Consider the following 22,731-nt stretch of genomic DNA (forward strand, 5'->3'; position numbering starts at 1 on the left):
AGCTTCTATTGAATCTAAAAACTGAAAAAAACCTAGAAATCCTGGCGTGTGAGAGAAGGCTGCATCCATCCAGCCTGTCTCCATTGTTCCAACTTTAAAAAAAACCCTTAGGTCTCTCAAACTATTTATTTTAACAGAGACTGCTTGGTACACTCATTCAATTACTCCCTCGAACGAAACCAGGACAAAATACACATCTTAGAGCCACAGCTCCAGCACACCTTGAATATACAGAGGAACTTCGATTACCTGAATACAAATTATCCAAATTTTGGATTATCCGAACAAGATCTCAAGGTCCCATATAAATATTACATCAAGTAGGTAAGTGAACTCGGATTACCTATACTGAAGAACATGTGAAAATGCTGGCAAAAAACAAAGAAACACAAGCACTTCATACAACAGCGGCTTGATTTTTTAAAATGTGTTAGTTACACAGTCCTTTGCAGAAGTAAGTGCTTTACTCCCGTCCCTTAACCAGGCCATTCATGAAAAGATGGCAGAGAAAGTAAATGCATATGCAAGGCAGTGCTTCTGTCTTTCTATCATGACACTGAGTTCAGCGGAAACTGACAATGCTCTTGTGATTGTGGAAGCTGTTCAGGACATTGCTTAATGTTGGGATTTCATATATTTATGTGATGGTCAGGGTTTAGTCTTTCTCAGTTTAATCTGCAATTTGCAGAATGCAAAGATTAGTCTGTTTAAATAGCAGACTCATGAAAATTTTAGATTTAAACAAACTCTCCAGTACAGCACAGCGTTAGATCAGTATGGCTTTCTTTGTTTACAGTAAAATCAATTAACCGAATAATCAATTATCCAAATGAATTACTGCCCACCCATCTTGTTCGGATAATTGAGGTTCCTCTATACTTAACAACCCAGCCTGAACAGCCTTCTGCTGGAAAGAATCCCAAAGATTCAGCTCATTCTGAAAGAGACAAAACTCCTCTTATTTTCTGTCTTAAATGTGCAAATAATTATTCAGAGATTATACTCTCTGGTCCTTTCTGCTCATTCAGGGAAAGGACCTTCTGCACCTACCCTGCGAATCCCCCAAAAACTTATAAGTTTCAAGATCTCCTCCCATTCTTCCAACCTCCAAAGAGTACACGTCCACCCTACTCAACTTGTCTCCCTATGAAAATCTCTCCATACCCAGGATCAACCTAGTGGACTTCTAACATCTATAAAAGGAAAAAAACAGAGAGTTACACAAAAAAGTGGCCAGATTTTCTTTCCTGATTCTTCCTAAATTTCCCTAAACTGTTGCATCATTTCCCATCTAATAGCAGATAAAAAATGAAGAAAGAAAAAGAGAAGAGATAGAGGAGCAACTTTCTGTATGGAAATTCCTAAAGCCAGTTCACAGAAGTGTAATTGTGCATTTATTATACGGAGTCATTATGGCACAGACATGGCCATGCCAGCAAGTAATAATGGACACTGAGTGAGAAAAGAGTTTAGGATATATGACTAAATATTTGGCTAAAGAGCTCTGTTGTAATGAGCACCTTCAAGATGGCTATGTAGCCACAACCACCAAAAGAGGGTCAATGAAAATCAAATATGCACTAGAGTGCAGAAATGGAACAACACAGATAGAGTTGTAGAGTCATAGAGATGTACAGCATGGAAACACACCCTTCAGTCCAACCCGTCCATGCCGACCAGATATCCCAATCCAATCTAGTCCCACCTGCCAGCACCCAGCCCATATCCCTCCAAACCCTTCCTATTCATATACCCATCCAAATGCCTTTTAAATGTTGCAATTGTACCAGCCTCCACCACTTCCTCTGGCAGCACACGTACCACTCTGTGTGGAAAAAGTTGCCCCGTAGGTCTCTTTTATATCTTTCCCCTCTCTCCCTAAACCTATGCCCTCTAGTTCTGGACTCCCCGACCCCAGGGAAAAACTTTGCCTATTTACCCTATCCATGCCCCTCATAATTTTGTATAAATTGAAGAGTTACAGAGCTGGTGTATGTTGGAGATAGGAAGGCAAAGACCACTGAGGAATCTGAACATAAGAATTACAGAATCATAGAGTCAGAGAGATATACAGCATGGAGGGAATCATTGTATATCAAAGAGCTTAGGGTGATGGATAGCAAAAACGGACCAGTTTAGGATGAATGGAAAATGGGAGACTGGCCAGAAAACATGAAATACTTAAGTCAGGGGAAGAATATGTGTAAACGGGGGTTTCATCAGCAGATAAATTGAGTCAAAAATAGAAACAGACAACATTACTGATGTGGAGGTTGGCAGTCTTATTGGATGAGGATATTGGGATCGAAAGCTAAGCTCAGGGTCAATTAAGGCAATAAGGTTTTGAAGAGTCTGATACAGCTTGAGATAGCAGTCAGGAAGGGAGATGGAACCTATGGCTACGAACAGAGGTAGCAGTGTAAATCCCAAGGATTTATTACAAGTAGTTGTGGCTCATCTCTAAGAGAAAGAAGCAAAAGAGAAATAAGGACCAGATGAAAAGATATACAGTGAGAGAAACAAAAACAAAGGTCAGTAGAGAAAATAAAATGGCAGGTTATCTCCATTACTTCGTGCAAAACTATGAGAAATCACCCACTCATACCAACATTCATGAAAAGTTAGATGATGCAGGAGTTATGTTCCATGTAATACATATTTTTATGATTTGCTAGTAAATTCATGAGGTAAATGGTGACAATACTTACTGAAGCATTTACATTAAAAAAGTTGTGATGCAGAGGAAGAACCGCTTGTAACTGCATAAACAAAAATGCTTACCTATATTTCACCAGATTTAATATAAAACTGAAATCTATGAACACAAATGTAGGCATGCAAAACACTGTTTACAAAATTTTAAACATGCATTAAAGCAAGAAGTATAACTGGAATATTTAACTTAGTTACTCATAACTATTTACTTTCAAAAAGGAACATAGAGATGAAGAACAGGATATAACTCCTTGTGTGATTTATTTATATCTTCAGAAATATATATATTCCTCACCAAGAACTTTTTCCAACTCCTAAACCAGCTAGCTGTCTGTTTATGTTCAGTCTGAATGAAACTGCCATTTGGTGTTGAAATTTGGGCTGTTCAGAAGTGTGGGTCACCTTACTAGATACTAAGAACAAAGTGCTAAAATAATTTCTCAATAGATTCTTGACAGGCAGAGAGCGATTTCATCCATCAGCAGAATCTGAGCCTTCCATCCAGGTCTCAGACTTGAAAGGAGGGCGTGCTAAGACCATGAGCGACACAAGCCCATCATCCAAAATTGAAATCAAAGTGAAATATTTTCCTAAGCAACCTGTTAAGAGATGTTATAACACACCTTTGGTGCAAGTACGACTTCAACCCAGGGACGCTAACATTGCACTGTAAGAGGCCCAATGGACTCGAAGTGGTTAATTCTGCAGCTTGACTAGATATTATTTAATTGGTAAATTGATAGGCACTTCATCAGAACTGTACCAGACTTGAAATGTTAACTGTTTTCTCCCGCTACAGATGCTGCTAAACCTGATGAGTTTCACCAATTGCTGTTTTTGTTGCAGATCTTCAGCAACTGCAGTTCTTTGTTTTACCTGCATTCTAGATTGCTTTAATTTGGAAGTCAAATTCTATAAAATGATTTATAAATGCTCCAAAGAATATAATGGAAATATGTAGTGGCTCTTGTGGCATAATGATAGTGTCCCTACCTTTAAGCCAGAAGACCGGAGTTCAAATTCCACCCTCTCCAGAAGCATGTCATAACATACTTCAACCAGCTGATTAAAGCATCCACTGTGGCAACATCTATTATTCAACTTGATGCATCATTAAATGGGTTAAGACGAAGGTTTATATTAAGATTATTCACAAAATGAAGCCCTCATTCAACTATAACTTCATGGCAAGTTGTAAAGTTGTTAAGTATAGGCCATGAGGGTATGAAAATTGGAAGATAAGTCAATTCAACTCACTCGTGCATACCTTTGAAGAGCTGCTTACAATAGAAAGTGTGAACTCAGGAATAAGTTACTCAGAAAACTTCTTATTCAAGATATTGTGAATCATGTAAGGCAAGGTAACGGGGTTGTGGATATGTAGAAAGCAAACAACTAAGTTTAAGACAATCTTTGCAAGTATATTGTACATGTTGCAGATAAAGTGAACTTCACAAACTGTGTATCTCATAGTAATTTTTAATGCTGCAAATGCAGCATTATTTAAATTATTTTCAGTGGCTGCAAATTATTCCACAGTATTGCTTAAAATGTTGTACATACCCCCATATTCCCAAAGGAACGTACACCTGCTCCAGTACTTGGTATTTTTGCAGTCATCTACAAAATAGTTGTTAAAATATATTTGGTAATCTTAGACTTCAAAGATGTCCTACAAGTTTTACAGAACTAAGAGAGCATCTTTTTCCTAAATCCCATAACTTCCGTCAAGAACCATAAATGCTGATTTGCATGGACCCGTTCCTGAACATTGGAGGCTTTACTTTATCAAGTATTTAATTGTTTCAGCAATATGTTAGATGTATTCATATCAGTTATACTCGACTTTCCATTACAAAGAACTGCGTCATGACTTTATTTTAAATCGCTCACTTATCAATAACCAAACAAGACATTGAGTAACCATATGGAGGCATATTAATGTGGTAGCTGAATAATTGTCACAAAATTGTGGAACACAGGATAGTACCAGAGACTAACTACATTACTGAAGTCAACCATTGTCATGTGAGGAAATGGTGGAACATGACAATGTAATCTTGAAAGGAAAGAAACAGGCAGCACTAATGCAACTTCATACAGTGTTTGACCAGCAGAAACGCAGAGGTCAACCGCCTCGTTGGACACAGTAAAGCCTAGCCAAGACATGCAAGATCGGGTTAACAGGAATTTATGCTTTATCAAATAATTTAATTGATTCTACCCAAGTATGATTATTCTCATAATTCACTTACTGGTGGTCTTCTTCCATGGCTAGTCCTCAAAGCTTGTTGAAAAGCAACATCATTCTCTAGTTCCTATATACAATATAAAGAGGTTACTTATTTCTTTCAAACACATGGGTAGTCATGCATGCTTATTTTGTACACAGTGCATAATAGTGCACACAATGATTGTTTTTCTCTATTACGTATTAAGTAGCAGATCTTCAAAGAAACTTCTAAATACAAATTATTATAGATCATTAATAACAAAATTATTATATTTGTTTGGTGGTAGAAAACTTGTATATTACTGGAAAAAATGCATTTTGTCAAAGATTTACACTGACAACCAATTTAGGATGGTCAGTAAGTTAGATCCACAGTGCACTGCACTTGTATGTACTGGAAGTCACATTTTTAAAAATGTGGGGCTTGTTCTTTGCAGAAACATATAGAACACGTCACAAAATGTGCCTGTTTCAACTCAACAAAAGAGCTGACAGCAGGTCAGGGTTTCATTTCTCAGGGAATTGCCTTGATCAATCAACATGCCTAGTTTAAACTTAAACAAAGCCTGGCAGTTAACTGTCAATCATTAACTGGTACATTATTTATGGCAATGCCTCTATCAGAGTTCACTTGCCAAATTTTAACAATCTCTTTTCATGCAGTATTAATGCCAGTTGTCCCTTATACTCGGAATTCCCATATGAATTGTCAGGATGAGCGTAAGCTAAAAAGCATCAATGAAATGTGCCTTTTTTTCAACAAAAATTGCTATAGTAAACACTTTGAAAAGGATGCTAAAAATTTCTTGATATTTGAACACTTCTTGTGCTTGTCACTTAAATGTTTGCTAACAATGCTTCTTCAATCTTAACTAAAATGCAGAGTTATTAATGAAACACCTACCCTTTGATCCTAAAACTTATTAAAATCGCTAAACTACATTTGACTGTATTTTCATTACTTTTTAACAATATTTAACAGTAGAATAGCAAAATGTACTTCCAACCCAGTACCAGACATTTTACTTACAATAAATAAAAGCAGAGTTTATCCACCACATCTAACACAAATACTTCCTGAACAACTACAGAATTCCAAGATGTATAAGGATTTTGGCTTTCTGATAATTAAGTCACGAAATGCAGGTACAGCACACAATCAAGAAAGCTAAAAGCATATTGTCCTTTATTATGTGAGGAATTGAAAATAAGATTAAAATGTTGCATAGATTTATAGACAAACGTAGAGTTCATGATTGACATAGTTTATCTACAATCACACAAGTATATTCATTGATTGACTAAAGGTTATATCATTTTACTTAAATGTAGCTAATGCAGATCCCGGTACTGTAAAATAGTGTGACTCTGCTTGCTTCATTGACAAAGAAATGCACCACAAATTGTGAAAGTGACAACAATAACCTAAGGTTTTAGATTTACAGCTGTAAGTCTGAGGGACGCCTGTTTAGCTTATGTGCAGCTGAGATCCAGATTTTAAACTATGAGTAAGACGGACGTAGTGTACTCCTGGCTCAATAGTCCTCATCAAGCAATCTTAACCACAACTGTGTTCTTGTACTAGTGTGTTTTAATTTTTTATGTAGGTGTAACGTATGTATTACAGTTAACTTTGCAACAAGTGTCTTCAAGTGTGCAATTGTATAATCCTATAGATTTTTTAATATACGCTAAATGACAATTTGTTGCAATTAGCATTTCCGTACTACTTGCTTTCTAATCTTTTGTATTAATTTTGCCTGGAAAGGATAAAGGGCAACAAACGTTTTTACAAGCATTCAAATACAGCAAAACTAATTATACTGAATTACTCCAAGGCAGAACCAAATAGTCAATGTTAAGTAAACGTCTGATTTCCAAATTAAGTAAACATTGAGATATGAGATCAAGGATATCTAACATGGAGTCCTAACTGCAAATGGATCCCTTTTTCCTTTAACAGAGGTGAAGAACATTTCAAACAATCCTCTTATTTTATGAAAATTTAATGAGGAGGATGGACCCAAAGATAACTGACAATTTAAGGAACCAGTCAGGATATAGTGGAACGTGACATCAATGTCAATCACTTTAGTAGCAAATCAGAGATTGAACAAGTGTCCCTTAAACCAATTAGCAATAAGCCTTGCTTAGCTTAGACTACTCTGAATATAATAGTGTAATTGATCATGCTGTGTCGTGTGCCTTGAAAAGAGAGCTAATAAACAAAAACGTTCAGTGAGCAAGGCGCTTGTGAGGCATTTGAAGTTATTCTACTGTTTGATTGAAAGGGGAATGGTGTTAAGGCAATGGACAGGAACCAATTCACTAGCCACATGTGTGTTTTCCTAGTGGTGGAAAATATAAAGTTCTTGCACAATTATATCTTTTTACTGAGTCACTATAGATTCAGACACAGCCTCGGGTGATGTGAGGAAAATATATGCACTGATACTGGAGTCCCTTTGGGTGCAGTGATAGTGTGGGGAAGGGGAAAGAAAAGGGAAAATAAAGGGGATTCAGAGAGTCTCCTAATTCTAGGGATCGGTCTGAGCTGGCTGGTCAGAGCTCATGTACTGTGCAAAAAAAAAAGTGGAAAGGGACCAAATGACCAGATGTTCAACTACGCCCTGAGCTGAACTTAGGAAGCAAGAGCCATAGAACGCCTGCTGTTGTTGCCTTAGAAGTGTTATTAACAACTCAAGGAAATTTTCCTGAGTCACTTCACTAGATTATCTTCTGTTATCTTATTGATTAAAGCCTCATATGAACAAATTTTAATCTTGGGATTTGAGTTAAAGTTACAAGGGCCCTAAAACTTACAATTATGCTTTGGCTATACAGGGGATTAGTGAAACTACATCTCAAATTCTGTATGCATTTTTGATTTCCTTATTTAAGGAATGATATAAATACATTGGAGGCAATTCAGAGGAGTTTAACATGGTGATACCTGGACTGAGTGTGCTGTCTTGTTATGACAGGTTGGTCAAGATAGACTAGTTTTCACTGGAGCTCAGAAGAGTGAGGGATGACTTAATTGAAATATCAGATCCTGAACGGTTTTTAACAAAGCAGAAACGGAAAGAATATTTCTTCCTATGGGTCAGTCCAGAATTAAGACCTCCACTTTCAGGTCAGATTAGGAGAATTTTCTGAGGGTTGTTCAAGTTTGGAGTTCTGTCTCAGCTGAAGGCTGGTCACTGAATATTTTTATGACTGAGATAGATTCTTGTTAGTCAGGAAAATCAAGGGTAATTGGGTTAGATGAGAATTTAGAATTCAAAACACAAACAGTTCAGTCATGATATTATTGAATGTGAAGCAGGCTAGAGCGGCCAAATGGTATACTGCAACTCCTACTTTGGATGTTTGCAGAGTATATAAATTTACATTGATAAAGGAACCATTTCAAGCACATACCTCTGTATCATAAGTTGGGTTGTAGTCATTATATCCTGAGTATAGGTCCTCCTCTTCTAATGCTGTCAAATGCACATGCTCCATAATTCCAATCTGCGTAAGCAATGTAACTATAGTAAAAATTAGCATTATGCCACACAAGTTTGTTATTACAAACTTTTTAAATGAAAATATCAAGAATGTTTATCCTACTTTGATTATGGGCTAGCCTCAGTACTTAAAAATTCCATTGCAAATTTGGAGAAATAATGAATTAAATTTAGGCTTGACTTTTTAGGTTTTAATGGATGAGTGGTAGATGGAATATCAGAGAAATGTGATGTTTACCACTCACGTAGGAAAAATAGAAAAGCAGAATATTTTTAAATTTGAATTACTGGAAAATATTGGCATTCAGATGGACCTGGGTATCACTGCATACGATTCACATAAATTTAACACTACAACAGCACAATAGAACATAGAATAACTTAATTTCAACACTTCAACTGAATCAATATTTTACTTCAGTTTTCATGGAGGACACTAGTACCATTCCGATAATAACAGGTAATGCAGAGGTTATAGAAAGGGAAGAACTTAGAACAACCACCACCACTCGGGAAAAGATATTGAGCAAACATTAGGACTGAAAGCAGACAGGTTCTCGGGGTGTGATGGATCCACAATCTCTGCTGCTACTTCCTTCACAGCCTCAAAATTTAGGCCATTATTTATAATATTCCCAAATTCCCTGGAGGTGGGAAAGCTCCAGTAAAATTGAAAAATGCTGATATAACCCTTATTCAAAAAGTACACATCAGTTAGTTTAATGTCATTGGAAAATTGTTAGAATCCATTAAAGTGGTAACAGATCAATTGGAAAGTCAAAGTACAATCCATCAGATTCAGCATGGCTTTATGAAGGGTAAATCATGCTTAACTAAGTTGCTAGCATTTCTTTGAAAACGTAACCAGCAATATAGATAATAGGGATCCTGTAGATGCAGTGTATCTGGACTTCCAAAAGGCCTTTGATAAGGTGCTGCACAAAAGCAATATCACATGGCTTTCAGGGTAATGTATTCTCTAGGATAGAGAATTGGCTGTCAACAAAGCAGAATTGGGATAAATGTTTTTTTTTCTATTTGGCACGCCATAAATTGGGGATGGTATTGTGGCACAGTGGTTACCATTGCTGCCACACAGTACCAGGGATCTGGAGTTTGCACATTCTCCCCATGTTTGCGTGGGTTTCTGCCAGGTGTTCCAGTTTCCTCCCCAGTCCAAACATGTGGTGGTTGGGTGAACTAGACATGCTAAATTGCCCCTATCTAGGGTTGTGCAGACCAGCTGGTTTAACCATGGTAAATGTTAGGGTGGAGGCATGGATCTGGGTGCGAGGTTTTTCTGAGGGTTTGTGCAGACTCGATTGTTCAAATGGCCTCTACTGCACTGTAGGTGTTATAGAATCATAGAATCTCTACAGTGTGGAAACAGGCCCTGTGGCCCAACAAGTCCACACTGACCCTCCGAAAAGTAACTCACTCAGACCCATTCCCCTACCCTATTATCTGATATTTACCCCTGACTAATGCACCTAACCTACACATCCCTGAACACTATGGGCAATTTAGCATGGCCAATTCACCTAACCTGCATATCTTTCAATTGTGGGAGGAAACTGGAGCACCTGGAGAAGACCCATGCAGACACGGGGAGAATGTGCAAACATTCAACATAGGCAGTCGTCTGAGGCAGGAATCGAACCCGGGTCCCTGGCACTGTGAGGCAGCAATGCTAACCACTGAGCCACTGTGCCACCCCTACAATTCTACTAGGGTGCCACAGGGGTCGGTGTTCCAATTGTTTACAATTACCTGATTGTGGCGACAGAAAACACGATAGCCAAATGTGCAGATGTCACTATAAAACAGGTGGAAAGTAAGTTTCAGTGAAGAAAGAAACAATCAAATGGATAGGTTAGGTGAACACACTAAACATTGTTAGATGATGTTCAAAGTGGGTAAGCATGAAGTTATCCACTTCTTTCTGAGAAATATAGAGCAACTTGCTCTCAAAACAGAAGGACACTTCAGAATGCTTTGGAGCAGGGGGACCTGGATGTCCGCATGCATGAATGCAGAGAACTAGCATGCAGATAATAAGGAAGGCAAATAGTGTTTTAACATTTATTGCGAAATAAATAGTGTAAAAGTAGGGAAATGTTGTTGCATTAGTGAGACCACGTCTACAGCATTGCATACAATTTTGACTCCTTTACTTGAGGAATAGATATATTGGAGGCAGTTCAGAGCAGGTTCACTACATTGATTTCAGAGATGAGATGAGAGAGTTTGTCTTACAAAGAGAGACTGTGCAGTTAAAGCCCATTCTTTAGAATTCAGAAAAATGAGGAGATATAATTAAGATATAAAAGATGTTAGAGTGGACCGACAGAGTAAATGTAGAAAAGATGTTTCCTCATGCAGGGTAATCTAGAATGAGAGGTCATATCTTTAATACAACAGTAGCACGTTTCAAACAGTTGAGAAACTGCATCTATCAAACGTTTGTGAATCTGGGGAGTTCACTACCCTTGAGCATGGTAGATGCTGGGACAATTGAGTAAATTTTTGAGGCAATAGACCGACAGTTTTAAACTAAATAATGAGTTGATGGTTTATGAAGATTGGGTAGGAAGGTGGTGTTGAGGCCAAGGTGAGATCAGCCATGAATATATCAAATGGTGGAGTAGGATCGAGGCTGAATTGCCTATTCTTACTCCTAGTTCTTTCATTTTTTTAATCTTTATAGGCATATGCTTAGCACACCATCTGCTGTATTGCTATTAATATGTTGGAAAGCAGACTTTGGAAATGCTGCCAGCAAAACACAACACAAAGCAATACTTACAGGAATTGATTGAAATAAGCAAGACTTTCTTAAGCACAATGTCAGGAGGTCTCTGTGATGGCACTCATAGTAAATCAGTGAGTATACTGTTTTATTTTCAAAAAGATGGTGTGTATAAAATAACAATTTCAGGGGTATTGAGATTTACAATTACTGCCAAATGTCATTATTATTAAATGTTAGCTATGATTCAGTAATTACTGTTTGCCTAAAGATTATGGGCTCAAGTTCCACCCCAGACATAAACACAACCTAGACTAACACTATTGCACAGTACTGAGGAGGGAGCATTGCACCGTAGGAACTGTTGCTTCTGAATGAAATGTGAGATTGAAGCTCTGTTTGATCTCTCCAGTGAGTGTAAAAAGAAATCTCAAGATAATTTTGAAGAGAAGGAAGGAAGTTAACCAATGTCCTGGCCAAGACAGGGCAGCATGGTGGTTAGCACTGCTGCCTCACAGCACCAGGGATCCAGGTTCGATTCCAGCCTCAGGTGACTGTCTGTGTGGAGTCTGCACATTCTCTCAGTGTCTTTGTGGGTTTCCTCTAGGCGCTCCGGTTTTCTCCCACAATCCAAAGATGGGCAGGCCAGATGAATTAGCCATGTTACATTACCCAGTGTTAGGTGCATTAGTCAGAGGGAAATGGTTCTGGGTGGGTTACTCTTCGTAGGGTTGGTGTGGACTGGTTGGGCTGAAGGGCCTGTTTCCACACTGTAGGGAAATCAATCAAATCTAATCATCAATCCTTTATTCTTCAATTCACCCTAAACCAAATGATTTGGTCATTGCTGTTTGTAGGAGATTGTGCAAACGAAGTGCCACATTTCATATACTACAACAGCAAGTACACTTGTAAATGCATTTCGCTAGCTGTAAAGTACCTTGGAGCTTCCTTCAGTTGTGAGCAGCATTTTAAAAATGTCTTACTTTCTTTTTAAATGGTGTTCTGCAATCTTTACTCGTCCTTCGGATAATGCGTAAGAAACCACTGATGCACTTCCTACATTAAGGGTTCTCATTGGGTGTCTGCTGGTCTTCCAATTGTTTACTGCCTTCATATTGCACAAAATTTTAAATTGGCTTCATATTGAATCCATTTGTACATTATCCAGGGTAGAGAGATTTGCCTTCCTGTCTGGAGTCACTGATCAATACCAAGTGCAGGATCACTTTAGTCCAAGGTATCTGTTGTATACAGGGTGTGAGAACCAGAATCTGCCACTTGGCTACAAGTCCAAATTGCCAAGTAGCTGGTATTCTGTCTCTGTGACCATGGTCTGTTCAGCTTATTAGTAATGGAAAGAGAGTGAGAACTGATATCATTATCAGTCTCATTGGCAGTCTGTCAATTCAAGAAATTTAACAACCTTAACGGCAGGATGATTACAACAGTTATAGACTTCATTAGTAAGTGTGTAGAAGACAGCATGCTAAAAAAGTTAATCCAAGCATTTCCAAACTGAAAGCCATAGATGTATCGAGAAATCCACTCCCTGCTGAAGTCAGGTCAGAGGCATTCAAGTCAGGCAATCTATACTGGAAATCCAGATACGACCTCTGTAAGGCCATAAGAGACACCAAGCAGCAATGCAAAACTAAGCTGAGACCCAGACCAACCACACAGATACCCATCGTTTGTGGTAAAGCTTACACAACTTAATAGGCTGCAACGCGAAGTTGAACAGAATAGCGGGCAACGGTACATCCCTACCCAGTGAGCTGAATGCATTTTATGCTCACTTGCAACAAAACGTCAGTGAAACAATGTCAACAATCCCAACATCCTTGGATGCAATTGCACCCACGGTCACCAACGCAGACATTAGTCTGGCCTTCTTGAGAGTGAACCCAGAGGAAGTGACTGACCCCGAATGGAATCCCTGCCATGCACTCAGATCCTGTGCAGACCAGTTAATGGGAGTATTCATAGACATTCTTCATCCTCTCCTTACTACGATCTGAAGTCCCCACCTGCTTCAAGAAGACCACCATCATATCAGTGGCAAAGAAAAATAAGAACATAAGACATAGGAGTAGAAATTAAGCTATTCATCACATCAAGTCTGCTCTACCATTCAATCATGGCTGATAAGGTTCTCAACCCCAACCTCCCAATTTCTCCCGTAACCCTTGATCCCCTTGATACTCAAGAACCTAACTTTCGCAATCTTAAATATATTATATGACCTGACCTCCACAGCCTTCTGTGGCAATGAATTCCATAGATTCACCACTCTCTGGCTGAAGAAATTTCTCCTTATTTCCATTCTAAAAGGTCTTCTCTTTAATCATGCAGCTTGCATCAATGACTACCATCCAGTGGCTCTGACATCCAAAATTATGAAGTTCTTCAAGAGGTTAGTCATGTTTCACATCAACTCCAGCCTACCAAATACCCTTGACCCTTTGCAATTTGCCTACCGGTTCTATATTTATCCCTGGAACATCTGGATAACAAGATGTCTACACCATAATCCTCAACACCAGCCCTGCAAGACTACATGTTCTGCCCGATACTATACTATACTTTTTACACACACACACACACACACACACACACACACACACACACACACACACACACACACACACACACACACACACACACACACACACACACACACACACACACACACACACACACACACACACACACACACACACAACTGTGTGGCCAAACTCTGCCCCAACTCCATTTCTAAGTTTGCTGATGACAACACAATTGTAAGGCGGACCTCAAAACAATGACAGGACAGAATACAGGAAAGAGATAGCAGCATGGTGTAAAGTTAACAATCTCTCTACCAGTATCAGCAAAACACAACATCTGATCATTGACTTCAGAAAGTTGAGTGGGGGGCATGCCCCTGTCTGCATCAATGGTGGTCAGGGAGAGATGGTCAAAAGAATCAAGTTCCTGGGAGTGATGATCACCAACAATCTGTCATGGTCGACTCATGACAATGCAATGATCAAGAAAGCATAACAACATCTCTATTTTCTCAGGAGGCTAAGTAAATTTGGCATGTCCACAAGGACTCTTCCTAATTTTGATGATGCACTGTAGAAAGCATCCCATCTGGATGCATCACACTATGGTATGGCAACTACTCTTCCCACGACTACAACAAACTACAGAGAGTCGTAAACACAGCCCAGTCCATCATGCAAACCAGCTTTCCATCCATTGACTCCTTTATATTTCCTGCTGACTCAGGAATACAACCAAAATAATCAAAGACCCATCCCACCCAGTTACACTCTCTTCCACCCTTTTTTGTTGGGCAGAAGATATACAAGTTTGAATACACATACAAACAGATTCAAGAACAGTTTCTTACCTTCTGTTATCAGATTTTGGACCTCAAATGTTGCTTCAGATCTCTCTCTCTGCGCCTTCTCTGCAGCTGTAACACTATATTCCTGGTTAAAACTCACACAACACCAGGTTATAGTCCAATAGGCTTATTTGGGAGCACTAGCTTTTGGCGTACCGCTCTTTCATCAGGTGGTTGTGGAGTATAAGATCGTAAGACACATTATATATTGAAAAATACCTGGATTGTTTGTTAAGTCTCTCATCTTTTAAAATGACCATGTTGGTTTCAGTTCTTTTATATGTAAGCCCCAGAACTTTTTTTAAAAAGGTACATTCTCAAGAGAACTTTAACAATAGGTGACATGTCAGTTCAGTTAATGCATTGAAAGTGTGAGGTTGAAAGCCTGTGTGAGTTTTTTTGTGCCCCAATGTTAAGACTGATTGTATTTCTTAAAAAAGGACTTACAGAATCTTACATGGAATCATGCATTTTTGAGCAAAATAAAACATAATTCTGCAAGTACAAATTCACCCCACAAACATGTGTGTGCGCACATGGTTGGTGGGGGGAGGGTATGAGTGTCTGTGAGAGTATGGTGTGTGTGTGCACGAGTGTAAAGGTGAACGAGTCTGTGAGAGTGTGTGCATGTGTGAGTGTATGAGAGAGGGTCTGCACGAGTATATGGGTCGGTAGGAGTGTGTGCATGTGAGACAGAGACAGAGAGGCAGAGGCAGAGGCAGAGAAGTGCAGTGGGGCCACCTTAGTTTGACATTAACCCAAGGTCCTGATTGAGGCCATCCCCATGGGTACCAAACGTAACAAACAATCCAAGTCTTTTTCAACATATCATTTCAGTTGCATCACACTGTAAACCTTTGCTATAAATTCTGTGTCTTACAACCTTATACTCCACAACCATCTGATGAAGAAGCAGCACCCCGAAAGCTAGTGCTTCCAAATAAACCTGCTGGACTATTACCTACTGTTGTGTGATTTTTAACTTTGTACACCCCTGTCCAATACCAGCACCTCCAAATCATGACTATATTCCTGCACTCTGTTCTTCTACACTAATGCATTTTATATGTTACAATCTGCCTATATAGCACACAAAACAATACTTTTCATGTATCTCAGTACGGGTGACAACAATACATCAAACACAAGAGCCAATCAACTCCTCCAATATTCTCTCATAGCCTTGAAATTTTTCTGTCTTCAGGGCTACATCCAATTCCCTCCAGAAAGCTTTGATTGTATCTTCCTTCAACATCACAGTCTTATAGCATTGCATTTCAGATCATAATCCCTCACTTCAGAAGAAGCTGGTTTATGTTCATAAGAAGTGTAAAACATATACCCACACTTCCCTCCTCACCTCAGTCCAAGGCCTCAAAGGATCATCCAAATCCGGCAGAGATTTATTTGTATATCCTCCAACCTCATTTATTGCATCCAGTGCTCTCTTCTACATCAGAGAGACCGAACACAAACCCATGGAAAGGTTCAGGGAACACCTCTGGTCTGTACGTATCAACAAACCCCACCTTCCTATGGTCATCCATTTCAACTCCGCCTCCCATTCCACAGAGGACATATCCACTTTGGGCCTCATTCACCACCAACACAAGGCCACCTGCAAACTGGAGGAGGAACACCTCATTTTCTGCCTACAACCACACAGCATAAATATTAAATTCACCAGTTTCCAAATCTGCCCTCCCTCCAACCCTTCGACTCAAATCTGCCCTCTTGACCTGACCTACCTGTCCAGCCTCCTTCCCACCTATCCGCTCCACACTTCTTCATGATCTATCAACTCCGATCTTCGCCCACCTAAGATCATTCGATCTATCTTTCCCTGAGCCCCACCCCCTCCCCCTCTTAACTCTCAGCCCTCTTCCCCAGTCCTGAAGAAGGGTTTTGCCTGAAATGTTGCTCCTTGGATACTGCCTGACCTGCTGTGCTTTTTCCAGCACCATGCTTTATCAACTCATCCACGTATCAACATTGGTTCTTTAGCCAATCATTTTAAATTGATGATCCACCTGATTTTCAATTCTTCTGCCAATGTTTCTTTCTATCTACTGTCTAAAACCCTCAGGTTTTGAGGAGTTAGTAGGTGAAGTACTTGTCAGAGAATGCCAAGTCTGGCCTGCTCTTCTGGCTTATCCCAATCAGTTTTCGGTCAGTGGTAAGCCTCAGAGGTTTAGAATGAGGCAGTGATGGCAATACCATTGAATGTCAAGAAAAGATGGTTACATTTTCTCACTATAGGTGATCCTTGTGTGATGCAAAATGTTATATTCCATTTAGCTGCACACGGATACTAACTGCTTTAAAATCTTAAGTATTATGAACAGTGCAGAACATCATACAGTCATCGATGAACAGCTGCACACGTGACCTTTATGAGGGAGGGAAGATCATTGAAGCATCTGAAGATGGTTGGCCTCAGGACATAATCCTGAGGACCTCTTGAAGTCTATCACCATCATCTTGACAGTTCACATTACTTCCAGGTTTTGGGTCATGTGCCAATTTTGAAACTGCCCTGTACACTCTGGTCTTGTCATAACATGTCTGAGTCAATTTTTTTTTAATTTAAAATAACTATCAAGAAAAAGTGGTCCTAGTCCCAATACCTAGAGAACACCACAGTTCATCTTCCTCCAATACAGAAACAACTGTTTATCACGACTGTTTCCTGTCATTCAGTTAACTTCATATAGAGTCATAGAGATGTACAGCATGGAAACAGACCCTTGGAGAGGCTGAACAGGCTGGGGCTGTTTTCCCTGGAGCATCGGAGGCTGAGGGGTGACTTTATAGAGGTTTACAAAATTATGAGGAGCATGAATAGGATAAATAGACAAAGTCTTTTCCCTGGGGTCGAGGAATCCAGAACTAGAAGGCATAAGTTTAGGGTGAGACAAGCTGTTAATGTTTCTTTTCATTCAATGGGCTTCCGTTTTACTTGCAAACATATTACATGACACTTTAATCAAACCACTTTTAGAAGTGCACATTCACTGACAACCACATTGCCTTCATCAATCCTCTCCTTCACCTCATCAATAAACATAAATTAGCATGAATATTCTTTGACAAATCAGTACTGTCTTTCTTTAGTCCATATTTGTCTAAGTGACTATTCATTTTTTCCCAGATCAGTTCCTCCAAAAACCTTGTAATGCATTGTAGTTGACTCAGGCAACTTTAACTACAGTAAACCTTACCAATGCTTTACTTCAATTGGCACCTCTGTCACCATGACTTTCTACTTGTCTCTACTAAGGAAAAGATATTGGCAAAGTACGCAATTAGAACCTCAACATACAATGATTCCCTTTTTGATTCCTAATCACTTCTTACCACCTCCTTTACGATCTTTCAACAGCTATACAAATCCTTTGGACTCATTTTTGTTAGCTGCTAGTCTCTTGCCTTGTACTCTTCTTACATTTCATTTCTGAACTTGCAACATTTAACCTGGTTAAACCCTCTGGTTAAACAACCACCTCTCAAAGAGTGAGACTATCATGACTTAACCTCATGTTAAATACTTTTTAATTGTTTGGGATAGTAAAAGTCCCCATTAGCATACTCCATAGCTTTTGCGTACCTATGTCATTTCCATGTAATTTTTCACCTTTATCTTTGAAACTAGTAGGTGGCTGACAGAATGAACCCTATAGTATAATGACACCTCTATTAATTCTCAACTACAAGCAAATACATTCTGACCTTGAACTCTCTTTCTTCAGCAATAATATTGTTCTTAATCAATACCATCATCCTTTTTGAACAACTATATTCAGGATTTTTTTTTAGAAAAAGGACTCCTATCCTTTTTTGAACCGGGTCTGGAGTCAATTTATTAAGGATGTAATAACTGAGCATTTGGAAAGCAGTCACAGAATTGGTCCTAATCAGTATGGATTCACTACAGAGAAATCATGCTTGACAAACCTTCTGGAATTTTTTGACGATGTGACCAGTAGAGTGGACAAGAGTGAATCAGTAGATGTTGCGTACCTGGACTTTGAAAAGGCTTTTAACAAGGTTCCACACAAGAGATTAGGAAGGAAAATTAAAGCTCATGGATACAGAACTGGTTGGCAGACAGGAAGCAGAGAGTTGAAATAAATAGGTCCTTTACAGAGTGGCAGGCAGTGACGAGTGGATGCTGCAGGGTGCTAGGACCCCAGTTGTTCAAAATATACATTAACAATTTGGATGATGGAATTGAATGCAATATCTCTAAATTTGCAGAAGACACTAAGCCGGGTGGCAGCATGTGCTGTGAGAAGGATGTTAAGAGGCTGCAAGGTGACTTGGACAGACTGGCTGAGGAGGCAAAAACTTACAAATGCAATATAATATGGATAAATGTGAGGTTATCCACTTTGATGATAAAAACAGAAAGGCAGATTGTTATCTGAATAGTGACAGTTTAGGAAAAGATGAGGTGCAATCAGACCTGGGTGTCATGGTGGAACAGTCGTTGAAGATTGGCATGCAGGTGGAGCAGGCGGTGAGGAAAGCTAATGGCATGCTGGCCTTCATTGCCACAGGATTTGAGTATCGGAGTAAGGTTGTCTTGCTGCAGTTATATAGGGCCTTGGTGAGGCTACACCTTGAGTAGTTTGTGCAGTTTTAGCATCTTAGTCTGAGGAACAACATTCTTGCTATTGAGGGAGTTCAGTGAAGGTTCACCAGACTGATTCCCAGGATGGCAGGACATATGTACAAAGAAAGACTGGATCGACTGGGCTTGTACTCACTGGAATTTACAAGATTGGGGGGGGGGGGATCTCATCTAAAACTCTGATGAGACTGTATAGGTTAAATGCTAGAAGTCTGTTCCAGATGTTGGGGAAGTCCAGGACTAGGGATCACAGTCTAAGAATAAGGGGCATCATTCAGGACTGAAATAAGGAAGAATTTCTTCACTTCGAGAGTTGTGAACCTGTGGAATTCTCTCCCACAGGAGGCTGTTGGGGCCAGTTCATTAGACATATTCAAGAGGGAGCTGGACATGGCTCTTGCAGCTAAAGGGATCAAGGGGGATGGAGAGAAAGCGGGAATGGGAGCCACGATCATATTGAATGGTGGCGCAGGCTCAAAGAGCCGAATGGCCTACTCCCACAACTATTTTCTACGTTTCTATCCCCAAATACTATCTGCTCACCAGCTTTATTTACCTACTTCCATACATTTATATACACATATACACATGCAAATGTGATTTAGATACAATAGTATCCCCACTCTGCCTGATCTTGATCAAATAATGTACTAGTACTAGGCTAAGAAATAGCTGTCTCTCCAATCCCTTGTACACCTTGTTTCTTCATTCTCATGCTATATACTGGTTTCTGTTCCTCTGCAAAAAAAGACATTGGTCACAGGTCTCGTTAGATGTAATGCGTACAGCCTATATAGGATACAGTTTCCTCAATTTGTCCTGACATTCCCACTCCTGCACCATCTCTCCAACCATGCATTCTTTCGTTCTAACCCTCTATTTATTGCTGTCTAACATTAATTTGAAGATTACTACATCTTCTAATGTTCTACTATTTTGACCCATTATTCAAAGCTTGCTCGCTGTAGGAGGCATCCAGGAGCGCGGCAGAAATACTTCATGTTCTCAAAACATCCCTGAAGAGATCAAGCGTTGCCAATTAATTCCCGAGCGTCCCTTGTCTTGTGACGAATCGGGATGGGAGGTTCTTTCGGGAAGACACCGAATACATAGACTTCATCAGGGGCATATGGGGTGGGGGAGAGGTGGTGGTCAGTCACGACATTGGACAGAGTGTACAAAACTCAATACTTCATTTTCTTGCCCCTTCAGAAGGGCTTGTATATGGTATATGTTATGATCGCGTATGGACTCACTAGACATTGCAGAACCCACTGAACTGGAGTGAAAGCAAGTCATTCGCGATCCCAAAACATGGTTTTAAAAAAAACTGTCGGATAATCTCATCCCACTTCCACTTACAAACCCCAGTTCAATTCTCGAGACCTCAGCGACAATATACTGACCGCTACAACGATGTACTGTACTAACAGCAACATAACCATGTTTGGGCATCAGCAATACATTTTGCATTAAACAGAATTACAAATGGTTAATCGTGCAACCACTTTTATGCAGAAAATTGACTTTTGTTGTGACTGCGTGAATATTTAAAACTCAGGAGAGAAGTTGCCTCAGAAACAAAAAGGTTGTTGAGAAACTGCTGCGATCAGAATCGCACGACCTCCTACCGTGCGAAACCCCGCCTGTAAAACTGAATTAACCGAGAATGAATTACTGATTATACAAATACCTTTCAAATCGCCCAATTCCTCCGAGACGAATGAGACAAAAATAATAAACTGCAATAAAATTCAAAAAGTTCAAATTTAGTCAAACGGCCGAGACCGCCCCCAAAACAATCAGGTTTCTTCCTTCCCACAATTCAAAGCGCTGGGAGCAGACAAATGAAACGAGCGAGCTGATTGGACCGGCTAGAAAACCGGCCCATTCATGGAGGTGAGAGGACAGGTGTGATTGGCTACAGGCGTGTGTTCTGTTGCTGAGAGACGGGTGAGTAAACGAAGTGATGGCCCGCTAAAGGCCAGAAGCAGCGGCTAGCAATTAGAGTACTATAAACATGTATCTGGTTATCATAAACAAACCCCATAACGATAGAAATAGTAGAGAGTGGAAATTGACATTTTTGATGAAATGCTGCCTATTGTAATGTGGATTTCACGACCATATAAAGAATCCTCGAGTTGTTGTATAATCTAGGCGAAAGTGAGGACTGCAGATTAGAGTCGAGTGTAGTGCTGGAAAAGTACAGCAGATCAGGCAACATCCGAGGAGCAGGAAAATCGACGTTTCAGGCAAAAGCCCTTTATGAGGAATGAGGCTGAGAGCCTGGTGGTGGAGAGATAAATGGGGGGCTGCGGAGAAAGTAGCTGACAGTGCACTAAGTGGATGGAGTTGGAGGTAAAGGTGATAGGTTGGAGGGGATAGGTGGTAAGGAAGATGGACAGGTGGAACAGGTCATGAGGACAGTGTTGAGTTGGAAGGTTGGATCTGGGATAAGGTAGCGGGAGGGAAAATGAGGAAACTGGTGAAATCCATATTGATGCCTTGGGGTTGGAATGTCCCCAGGTGGAAGATGAGGCCTTCTTCCTCCAGGTGTCGGGTGGTTAGGGAGTGGCGATGGAGGAGGTCCAAGACCTGCATGTTCTTGGCGGAGTAATAGTGGGAGTTAAGTGATTGGACACCCGCACCAACCAACCCCACCGTCCCGTTGCTGAACACTTCAACTTCCCCTCTCACTCCACCAAGTACATGTAGGTCCTGGGCCTCCTCCATCACCACTCCTGAACCACCCAATGCCTGGAGGAAGAATGCCTCATCTTCCACCAAAGGGATCTTCCAACGCCATAGCATCCATGTGGATTTCATCAGTTTCCTAATTCCCCCTCCCCAACCTTATCCCGGATCCAACTTAGCACCGCCTTCATGAACTGTGCTACCTCTTCATCTTCCTTCCCACTTATCCACTCCACCGTCCCCTCCAACCTATCACAATTTCCCCGAACCCCCGTCAACCTATCAACCAGAAAATGCTGGTTTCTGGTTTTTGATATGTAAATCCCAGAACTTTTTTTAAACACATTCTCAACCATTATAAAAGATGAAAGTGTTAATCTGAGTTGTTTACTGTATCACATCTCCATGATACTGGACTCCTTTGGCTATAAATTCTGTGAGCATGATCTTAACCTCTACAACCACCTGATGAAGGAGCGTAGCTCTGAAAGCTAGTGCTTTCAAATATATCTATTGGATCTGGTGTTGTGTGACATTTAACATTTAATAGATAACTGCTCTATTTGCTCTCTACAAGAGAATCCTGGTGCCACCTTTACCCAGATTAAATTCCTTTGCTGTAATCTTCTCTCATTCCCCAGAAACAAAATTCCCTCCCTCTTCCCTGGAGTCCCATTTAAGTCGCATTAACCTGTCCACTATTTTAAGTTCTTGATTCATGAATCAGAACACAGAAAATGCTGGACATTCTCAGCAGGTTTGGTAGTCCTTGTGGAGAAGGAAATATTTTTGATG

The 22,731-nt window shown here is 40.0% G+C and overlaps 2 protein-coding genes across 7 annotated transcripts in view; one reads left to right on the forward strand and one right to left on the reverse strand.

The window, feature by feature from the left end:
* The window catches only part of ift88 (intraflagellar transport 88 homolog), a 135,575-nt gene extending 114,510 nt beyond the window's left edge, over positions 1–21,065 (reverse strand). For 3 of the 4 annotated variants that reach the window (XR_011961507.1, XM_072577398.1, XM_072577400.1), the window contains exons 1-4: positions 20,933–21,065; positions 8,372–8,464; positions 4,971–5,033; positions 4,279–4,335 (exon numbers count right to left, since the gene is read on the reverse strand). Coding sequence is in view for 3 of the 4 variants with exons in the window: in XM_072577398.1 (XP_072433499.1) it covers positions 4,279–4,335; positions 4,971–5,033; positions 8,372–8,455 (204 nt within the window). In the remaining variant the exon portion in view is untranslated. Of the gene's footprint in view, positions 1–4,278; positions 4,336–4,970; positions 5,034–8,371; positions 8,482–20,932 lie in introns of all 4 variants that reach the window. The other variant, XM_072577399.1, reaches the window with a different exon arrangement.
* A 75-nt stretch (positions 21,066–21,140) lies between these two features.
* The window catches only part of cryl1 (crystallin, lambda 1), a 100,706-nt gene continuing 99,115 nt past the window's right edge, over positions 21,141–22,731 (forward strand). Inside the window, exon 1 of one of the 3 annotated variants that reach the window (XM_072577406.1) lies at positions 21,141–21,192. The gene's annotated coding sequence lies outside the window, so the exon portion shown is untranslated. The remainder of the gene's footprint in view (positions 21,193–22,731) is intronic. The other 2 variants (XM_072577408.1, XM_072577407.1) reach the window with 2 other exon arrangements.

This window comes from Chiloscyllium punctatum, chromosome 9 (assembly GCF_047496795.1).
Source record: "Chiloscyllium punctatum isolate Juve2018m chromosome 9, sChiPun1.3, whole genome shotgun sequence".
In the NCBI taxonomy this organism is placed as follows: domain Eukaryota; kingdom Metazoa; phylum Chordata; class Chondrichthyes; order Orectolobiformes; family Hemiscylliidae; genus Chiloscyllium; species Chiloscyllium punctatum.